The sequence below is a fragment of the Limulus polyphemus genome, unplaced genomic scaffold (assembly GCF_000517525.1).
Source record: "Limulus polyphemus unplaced genomic scaffold, Limulus_polyphemus-2.1.2 Scaffold6162, whole genome shotgun sequence".
Lineage (NCBI taxonomy): Eukaryota > Metazoa > Arthropoda > Merostomata > Xiphosura > Limulidae > Limulus > Limulus polyphemus.
Genome location: NW_013671772.1, coordinates 8,507 through 19,514, shown reverse-complemented (window position 1 = coordinate 19,514; position 11,008 = coordinate 8,507). Strand labels below are relative to the sequence as shown.

General features: G+C 32.9%; 1 protein-coding gene across 1 annotated transcript in view; it reads left to right on the top strand.

Moving 5' to 3' along the window:
- LOC106473425 (general transcription factor IIH subunit 4-like) overlaps positions 1-11,008 on the top strand; it is a 46,906-nt gene that overhangs the window by 33,319 nt on the left and 2,579 nt on the right. Inside the window, exon 9 of the mRNA XM_013934106.1 lies at positions 10,535-10,667. Within this exon, the coding sequence (XP_013789560.1) occupies positions 10,535-10,667 (133 nt within the window). The remainder of the gene's footprint in view (positions 1-10,534; positions 10,668-11,008) is intronic.

Below are 11,008 nucleotides of genomic sequence, written 5' to 3'. Positions count from 1 at the left end.
AAGAGTGTATGTTTGCAGCACTGTTCTTCTGGTATGAGATACATTTATTAATTAGGACTACTAATTGTATAAACAGAACTGACCTGACTATCCAATAATTTTATGGTTAGCATCGGTTTCAAGCATTGAATTTTCTTTTAACTGTGTATTCCTTGAAATCCAGTACCATAAATATTTTACAACCACCAACAACAAAAAATACCTATATGGCATTTTTTTACCTAACATTTGTTAGTAAAAAAATTGTACTACTTGTATTACTATACGTACACAGCAAAAAATTTCTTTATGAGATGCATTCACATGTCTGGCAAACGGTAAACTAGGATAGCTAAGTTGAACGTTGTTAGATGCTTTTTAATGGTGATAGTATCCATTATTCTTGGAAGGTCAATTGTTTCAACATTCTTTGCTGAATGGATTTCAGACTAACTCTTAGCCACTTTAGAGGCTGACCATCGACTTAGCATTTTAATGAATTACTGCTTTGGTTTTTAAGTTAATATTCCCATCAGAGGTGGGCCAGACTTCTTTCCAGTGACAGTTGTTATCTTGATATCTGTCTTTTGGGCACATATGTACATTCTAGACTTCTTTTGACAGTCACTTGTTGGTCCACATCTGGGATAGGGGAATCAAATTTTTTGTAACAATAGAGTATGAGACTACTACTTTGCCAAGGGAAAGAACACAATGCATATCAACCCTTGTAATTACTTTGGACGGCTTGAGGAAGCCAGGAGTCAAGGTGCTGCTCATTTCCTTCAACATTTTGCCCTTCTTCTCATCCTATGATGAAGAGATGATTCAGAAAATTGTGACGAGAATGGGAATGATCCACTTTCATTGACATGGGAGCTGAAAACACATCAGTGTCAACATACTTAATAGTGAGAGGTGTTTTTGTTAAGTGCTGTAGTTCCACAGTTGAGTTGATTTTTAAGTCTAACATATCTTCCATGATAACATTTAAATTGATTCTTATTCGATAAGAATGCAAGGTTGAAAGACCAATAGTTGGTTTCTAAAATGATAATGATCTGTCTGTTGCTTGATCCTATGCTGAACAGAAAAGCAATAAGGTCAGTGCTAGTTCACCTATTCCATAAGAGTTCAATATTTCAAGTTTTAGCAAAGGGTAGTTGTGATTGGTAAAACTTATAATTCAGATCATACAGCTTTCCTAGTTGGTGAGATTATCTTTTATTCCAAGCTGTAATAAAATTTAGAGATCGCTGTCACTGTGGTCATGTGTTTGAGAACATTAGTCTCTTGAGCAGCAGCAGCTTTTCTTCTGACTCTTTATAAACAGATGGGGAAGGATCTTCGTGCTTTCATATGGCATATGACAGCTGAATTTAATGGATTGCATCACTGTAGAAGTAGATAAGGTTAAGTCCAACCAAATCTGAGATATTTTCATTCTGTAAGTTTATACCAGAGTCACACCCACTCTCCTTTATTTAACTGATGTTCTTTCATCACATTCTGGGTTCGTATGCACCTGGAGAATTGCTTGAAAAATTTACTTCTGTTGCTAATGCTTTGGAATAGTGTTTTATAAATAAAATATGTTTTAAGTAATCATACATTCTATACCAATGAAAGTTGCAACTATAAAATACAGCCAGTCCTCATTATTTGTCATGGACGTGTTCCTGAGCGCCATGGCAAACAATGAAAAACAGAGCCAACTAACTAATTGACTTACATGGAAGATCTGTTCTGACGATGAAAATGTTTCTATAATAAAGTATTTGATGTAATTTTACTCATTATTTTTACAATAATATCTTACAAAGTGCATTAATATACAGAATTGCCTGAAAAAAATACTAATAAATTTAATTAATAAAAATGCATCTTAATAAAGATAAATTAATTTATGAGTAACACTCACCGATGATGGTCTCGAAGTTGACTCCTTGTGGGTAGGGTAGGTCATCTGCCTCCTCTTCAGGTGTAGGTGTAGCTGCCTGTTTCTTAACAAAAGAAGAGATGGTAAGCTGTCTTGTTTTCTTTCTTTATAAATTTCTTGGTAACAAGAAATTGCATCCTGCATCTTCCTAGCCACTGCACTGCTGCACTCCATGTCAGGGTCATTTTCAGAGGGAAGTTCCATTGCTTCATTGACCTTATTAAAAATGTCTGAGAGCACTTTGCATGTAGGACTCTCTCTAGTGGAGCCTCTTCAGCAGCATCACTTGCAACCATGTCTTCTGCTTGTTGGAACAGCTTTATGAGGTATTTGTTTGTTAAACTCTCCCCATGAGAATTTAGTTACTCATCCACATCACTGTCATTTACTTCATTGAAACCAGCATGCTGTGCAAGCTGTACGATGTTGTTGTGAATTTGAGACATATCAGGTTTAAAACTAATGAAGTCGTATATGAAGTCAGGCCACAGCTTGACATGCACTTGACAGTCACTTCCCACCATGTTTTTCACTACTTTCATGATATTATAATTGCACCAAAATTTCCTAATTTCCACGATTGGTGGGGTCAAGAAATAATGTGCAATATCCACTGTTTGTTCACTGGCCTCAAATCTTTGTATAATTTTCAGCTTTTGCTCCAGTGTCATGTTTTTCTTCTTAGCCACTTTGCTTTGTAGCACTACACTATTACGTGCTGGACATTTAGAGGCTATAATTAAGAAAGGGTGGGCACTTTAACACAAAAAAAACAACCAAAAAACAGCTAAACCAACATGGAGCACAACTGAACTGGAAGAAAGCATGGCAAAGTTGTGTTTGAAACAATAAAGGGACATCGTCCAGTTCCCACAAAGTTATTGTACAGTCAGACAAACTGTACATACATTTATTTTTAATTATTGTGCAATTAGACAAACTTGTTGGGTATCCCCTCTTCTCTAATTTCTTTATCACCACTTCTATATGTACAAAATTTAACGTGAATTACTCATTATAATATTGTCCTTGTTCAGGCAAAGCATAATTTTCATAGCCTTCAACCTTGATTAGTTACAGAGCAACCAAATAGAAAATCAGACCCCTCCTGCCATGCCCACATTTTCACATCCTTTCTTTTAGAAACTGCCAATAGTTTCTCTTACTTTTAATACTACATTATTGATAACCAATTGAAAGCCAAAGTTTTAAATTATCAAACAAAGTATTATATTATGTTCTCTCTACAGATAATTGTCAATTTCACTTTCAGTCCAAGCTGGTTTCCCTCAGGAAAGAAATTAAAGAGGGCAGTCAAAGTAACCAACTTTGTAAAGAGGAGAAAATAGTAGATAAAATATAAACTTTTATTGAAAAAATACATTTGAAATGTGTTTAGAGATTATGCAAATAAAACTTGAGATTTATGAGAGGAAGAAAAGTATTTTAATCTTAGCATGAATATCACTTTGCACAAAGACTAGTCAAAAAAAAAAACTTCATATATTCTTGGACAAATCTTTAGTAAAAATACTTCATTAAAAATCTGACTTTGGGAAGAAAAAAAAGTTTTAAAGTTTACTAAAAGTCTGCCAACTTTTGTGAAGATATATATACTGTATCTAAAGCTATAATATGGAAATTATATTGATTACAAAGTGGTGATGAGGTCAGTCAAATCGACTGACCATGTGGTGATAGGGTGAATTTATTTTCAAATGACAAATTAATGAAACTATGAACAAGGGGTGAAGAATGAGGACTGGCTGTATAAAAGATCTAGAGAATAATAAGACCAAAGGAAAAATACTTTTACACCTTTTGTTAAATGACACCATATAACACCAACTTTTAGATCATAGATAGGAATGGGACCCTATATTCTTGTAACATAATCTAATTTATGTGTGGTAATACCACAGAAGAATCAATTTGATGTAGTAAATTAGAGTTGTATGATACCAAAGTTGTACATCTGTTATCAGCCAATATTTGCATTATCCGCTATCAGAAAATTCATCTACTAAAATATGAATAAAAAGTGATATTCAAAAGAAAGAGGCAGTTTAAATAACATAAACATTAATGTTCAATTGATGCATCATTGCACATCACTGTACTTTTTTAACATGTGCATTCACAGCAAACATTTTAATGGTGCAAATCTCACAATATCACTGATTGTAAATTAGAACTGCACAGTTTAGAATGTCAGTATTTTCATATTTACAGTCAATAATGAGTGGAAGTGAGAACCTGAGAATTGTGCTTGAGTGCATGATCAGTGGTAGTGATGGTGAGGGAAAGTTGTTTATTTTGGGGAGCAGCAGTCAAGTTGACAAAAGTTCCAGCCAGTTGGTGCAAAAATTGGTGGCAGTTCAATTGGCAGTGGCCTGTAAATCCAGAGTACAAAGAATGGATCACAGGAGATATATCATCTCGGGTATTTAGTGTATGATAAAAATTTTGACATTGATGACATGGGTGAGGATGTACTGCCCAACCATATACGTGGAAAGAAGCATACATCTGCTATCCAATGATTCAAGGTTAATGTATGGGGGTGAGATAAGATAACCATAATAAATACCTGGTAAAAATGATTAGGACTAAAAGTATTTTATGTGATTTCTATGTATACTGGTCATTTTTCATGGTTAATTGTGTCAGCCTAATGACTTTTGGGTATGGAAGTGTCCAATTAATCCTGGAAAAGGTTTGAAAAGTTCTTGGAATTGTTTTAACTGTACAGTGTATGAACCCTGTATATGATATTAACTTCTCTCTCTCTCTCTCTCTCTCTTGGCCATCTTCCACACACACACACACACACACACACACACCCGTTAAAGTGCAAATTTGTGCACTTCAATGTGAATTGTAATAATTTCACATGTTCTTGTGGGATGATCCAGCAACTCAACTGCAGGTGAGGTGGCCATACATCAGGTTTTCTGGAAGTATAACTGCTCATTCAAACATTAGTACATTGATGATCTGCTGCACTAAGTACTGTTATTATACATGGTCAGTGATCATCCCTTTCTGTTTGATCTGAACTTATGATTCACAGCTTGGAGAGTTAGCTTAATAAAGTTATGAGACTGAGGATAAAATAATGAACCTCACGTCTTGACCACAACTACATATTACAGTTAAGTGAACAGTATGGATCACTATTGGTGTTCTGAAGAAAGTTAGCCACTGTTCAGCTAATTTGTCAGGGAATGTTTGAACAATTGTATCAGGCAATGCAAATGTGAATTAATAAGTTATCATTAGTAAGTAACAATTGCCTTAGTTAGTTTTGGAGAGGTGTTCAGGGCTGCTGTGGAGTTTTTCCTGACATTAATAATTATTTCTTTGATGTGCACAGGCAGCTCAGTGTTTGTATCTTCTTTCTCAACATCTCTGCAGGTATGTTACCAGCAAAATCATCTCGAATGTTTTCTCTAGTCAGTGTATCATGTAATGTTTGGAGAATTTTAGACATTTTTGGAAATCATCAGCTTCGTTACTGTATATAGTGGCAGAAGTGTTTGACATACACTATGATTATTTTCTTTTTCAGCTGATTTGCACAAAAGTAATTGACATTATCTGGGATCCTGAATGGATCCCATTGAGATTTAGTCATCTTTATGGATGGAAAGAGCATGGAGCTCTGAAACATTTTCTGAAGTACTGGGGAGTATTGAGTTCAATAGGACACTTTGAGACAGTAAAAGAGTCCTCTAATTTCTCCTTCAGGTCATTTTGCTCTTCTCTCTGTTGTAAGCTTTACCAGTTTGAGGAGACATTTGTTCGAAAGTATATATTGAAGAGTATAAGGGGGAGAGAGATACTTTTGAGGAATCAAGTTACAATTCAGCTACAATTTTTGCAATAATTAGATCCTGCTCAATGGCAACAGAATTTTGTCTTCATCAATATTATCTGTGGCATTCCAAGTTTCAAGAAGAACCAAGCACTCAGTTATCTGGTTTTCGCAATAACGAGATTTTTAAAATATAGTATTTGGAAATCATGTCTAATGGTTTGTTGCTGATGATGGAATGAAATTGACAAGACAATGTGTGAAAAGCTAGCAAAAAGCAACTACTTCATTTACTGAAGACAGAAGAGCATTGGCTGGAAGGGCTAATTACCAAGTGTGGATGAATTACTGTCGTTATATGTGATTGTAAGTAAATGGAAGGTGAATAAAGGAACTTCACAGCAAGTCTTCCTAGACAGAAATGAATCTGACCTCAAAAAAGTACTCTCACAATCCTCACCTACATGCACTATAATACAGTATACAATACAATTAATCCATGAATTATGCATTTGTGGTTGTGAAAAAAATTTTGAACTTAATAAAATAAAAATATATGTAATGTAATTTGTCTTTCTTAGTACCTAAAGATATTCTGGCCCACTTCTAATAAACTGACCTTATTTATTATTTTTCTGAATCTTCTTTAATGGATGGGCTTTATTGTTGTATTTGTTAACATAACCTTTTTATGAGCCAGTTGAATGTCCCCATTCTTCTTGCTATTGAAGAGACGGTTGTTCATATTGACAGGTTTGGAAATAGACTCTGCTTTGTTTTTTCATGATTTGTCATTAAAACAGATTTTATTTTCTTAATACCACACATGAGGCAGTTAAGAACCCTATATATGTGTGAAGCTATACATAGCAATGTTTACTATAATTCTGAATTTACTAAGTGTATCTTCATGGAATTTGGCAAGCTTTTAGTAAACACTACAAATCATTTGTACACAAAAATTCAGATTTTCTGATAGAGTATTGTTTACTAAAGATTGGTCTGTGAATTTACTGTGTCAGTCTGTGACACTAGTCTGAGTGCAAAATGACTTTCATGTTAAGAATAAAAAATTTTCATCTTACAATTTTCATATTTCTAAATGACTATCAAAAGCTTTTTTAGTAAAAACTGTCTTCTGTTTTGTCTACTGTAACACTACCTGTAGCAAAATCATCAACCATGACAATGTTCAGTGAAATGGAAAACTGAAAACTATGAAATAAAATTAACAATATTTTTTTCTTCTTCTTTTGATGCATAATTTCCCTTTTTGTCTGTAGTTCTTATCTTTAAAGTTTCAAGTGTTCACTTTTTTATATTTGTTTTCGGTAAATTTATAGTTTCATTGTTGTACCTTCTTTAGGACTAATCCTTCTATCAGAAACAGCACATACAGTGGATGTAATTAGCCACGGGTCGTAAACACCATGAGCAAAGTGTGATCTTTGTGAGTGCAAACCACAGCTGAGATAGGCCTCAGTTTTTTTCAATTAAGCTAATCTTTCAAATAACTATTCTTAGAACTTTCAATTATAAATTATAGAACACAAAACATATATCAGTCACAAGAGTAGAAAGTCCCAAAACTAGTATAATGTAACTAGCTTTTGTAATTTAGCTACAAATAGGTAACTTATCAATAATGATCACACATAAATCATCTCAAGCAAACTGTCTACAACTGCATGACAAAAAAGAAAGAACTGCTAACAGATTGTTTTAGGGTAAAAATTCTCTTCCTATTGGTTATAAACATGTCTATAAAAGAAAGATACGTGGTTTAGATAAATTCTTTCAAAGTTATGACAAAATGGGAGAAGCCTCAATGATGGTGTCATCAGTTTATTTGTATGTCAGTAATTCAAAAAGATGGGAGATTTAAATTTCATATTCTGGCCTGTCAACATCTATAGTTTGAGTTCTTGATTTGTTAGTCTTCTGAAAACATTAACTCTCTCTCTCTCCATATGGTTTTAGTCAATGTGACTGGCCCCATAACCACAAAGTAACTGTCAGTTTCCATACTATAACTTTTAATATGTTTTCTGTATCTTCATAAAATCTGGAAGGCTTTCAGTAAATATTAAAAATATTTTGTACACAAAAAAATCATATTTTTAATTGACTATTTTTACTAAAGAATTGACCATGAATATATACAGTCAGAGTGTTGACTTTCAGAGTGCAAAGTGATTTTCATGTTGAGATTAAATGTACTTTTCTTCACCTGATAATTTTCAAATTTCATTTCCGTAACCTCTATAAACTCCTAAATAAATATCAAACTTTTTTTTTCAGTAAAATTTTATATCTTATCTGTTATTTTCTCTACATTTACTTTATAAAGACTTGTTGATTTGACTGACCTTGTAACCACCATAAAATATATAAATCTAAATTACTCTTTTTTTCTTCTTTCTAGAATGACTGCAGTTTGTAGCAGAAAACTACAAATGTTTATCCTAAATAGTTTAGGGATCATAACAGTACATCTGTTTATACTTAAATTTATTGTTTTATTGCCCTTTGAACAAATAAACCTGCCACACAAGTTGTAAGTCACTCAAAGAGCACATAGCTCATGTTACTATAGTGAATGATATAATGCATGAGCTGCTTGTGGGCATGCCTAATGAAGAATTTTTATTTTTTATTACCATACCTAATCTAACTTTGTCAGTTGCAGGTGAAATTTAAGCCTACTTTTTCATAATGATGGTACTAGGACACTAAATGATTTTTATTTACTTAAATAATGCACCAAAGAACACAGAAAAATAACACTTATAAGACAAACAATGTCCTATAACTATTATAATTTATCTGGTTTTCTAACAATACAAGAGTGGTTTAAATTAAGTCCCATAGCTTCTCAATCTGAACACCACAAGATAAACTTTCATACTGAACATGAACTTGAAAATACTCTGTACTGAAAACATCATTTGATAGATTAAACTTTACCTTTATATTGGTTATAAATGACTTAGTATAAAACATTAGAGAGAATTATTGGCAGTCTGTGAAAAATAAAAAAAAAAGAGCGTGACAGGTGGGTGTGGCAAGTGATTCAGATTTTCTAGTTTATGACTCTGTAAACAAATAAGATTAAAGGCTATAAAAATAGACTTTGCCTTGGTAATATCCATATTACAGTGAGTAATTTACATTAAATTCTGTACTTTAGAGAGGGGTGGTAAATAATTTAGAGAAGGGGAAAGACCTAGAGAATAAACGTTACAATTCTCATACTAGGGGAGATTAAATATAATTGTAGGTTCTTTAAAAATAGCTCACTAGGATGCTAAACAAATAAACTACAAAATATTTTTAAAAATGACACCTAAACTGTTAATGGCTTGATCAGCCTGCTTGGTTAAAGCTTATTGTGTTAATTTATTTTAACTTTTAAAACACTAAATCTCTGTGGCATTCATGACTTCAGCATTCTTTTATCTCTGTACAACTCTTAAACAAGAGACTCACTCTTAATGTAGTGTGCTTATGGGTGGACAAGACTCTCTAACTCCAGCTGTATAAATACCCAGAGATCTCCACCATAGATCAAATAAATGAATTCCCATTGCTCAACTGTAATCAAGGTCACTGCTTCATGTTCTAAGAAAAAAACAACTCCTCTGACCAAAATAATGGAAAAATGACATTACGCTGTGCACATATTTATGTGACATTATATACAGTGTTCTTAAGAGTGTTACATCTTATAAGTGAAACAAATTGATCCTTTATCAAATGTTCAAAGCAAATAGGTAACCTTTATAACAATTTTATTAAAAACTTTATAAGTTAAGAAAATGCACACAGTCAAACTAATAATTATTTAATAGATAAAATGATTGGTACATTATTTACTTTGTATTTCCTAGCATATTTGTGTGGACAGGAACTACAGGAGTTTAAAGAGGGTAATTGGTTATTTCCTGAAAATAAAGGGTAGGTTTAAATTTGTATTTCTCTCAAGTGTTGGTGTGCAAGGACAGCTTTTAAGGACACAGTGGTCCATTGTTTTCTGTTATTGGACAGATGTAGGGCAACTCTACATGAAGAAATGCTCAGCATGGAGACTGAAACATTATTTAGGAAATGTCCAGAGGTAGTTCTTGTTCATACAAACATGCTTGAGATATTTACACTACCTACATTTTAACTGAAGTTTTATGTGAAACCAAAGTAAATGGGTTATACAGAGAATAAATCATAACACCTCTTTTTACAACATTATCGAAGCTACCTAATAAAGATAATTTATGTACTTTATAACTGTGACATTGAAAAAGCTGGAAAAATAATAATGACTCGTCTCTTGTGACAACTGATTAACAGTTAGGACTAATTTTCATTGTAAAATCGTTATAGGATAAGAACAACATGGTATAAGGCATGAATTTCTTGTCAGACTCGTTTGTGACCTTCACTTGCTAATTATAGAGCACCCCTTCTTTGTTTTGTATGTTCAAATATTACACAGAAGTGGGTAAATAAATAATTTTTTTATTGTGTGAAAACATCAAATGTTGGTATCATTTGATAATCAGACCTTGCATCTGAAGAGTGATGTATCTTGTATTTTGCATAAGCATTATTCAAAAACATTTGAATTAATATATAGATATCTTTGGTTCAGTTGTAGATTAATATAACAGTAAATTATGTTTTATTTCGTAATTTAAAAACTAGAGATATAAATTTTCATTATATACAATAAAAAAGCTATTATGTTGTTTTTTTTGAAAATTTTACTTTACAAGTTATGTCATACCTTTATTTTCCTAAAGAGGAGGTCAGGTAGGTTCTATCCCACGAGGCTGGCAATCAACCTTGCATCAGGCTTGAAGGACAACAGCTTAGATGTTCATAGACCAGGATATATCTTAGTGGAGACAAATTACAGAGTATATGCTTATACAGGTAATTAAAATGTATTCTAAAATCTAGTTTCTTTGCTTGGACTTGTTAATGTGTGACTTTAAAACAATTAACATTCCAACCATCATTCTTTGACCTTTTAGTTTGTTTTCAATAGATTCACTGACTGCAGTGTTTCTGACACAGCCCTCCAAGTTTAGCTTTTTAAATGATGGCAACATGAAACATTTAGTGGCCAGAAAAGATTTTGTGGTGGCAAGCTTTCCATAAATTTATAGAAGGAAAAACAACAAAACATTTTATTTCAAGCACTGTTCTTAAAATTTACAACTTTCCCATAGTTCCATTCAGGTCAGACTGTTCATTCCTCTCTTCTAGCTCTA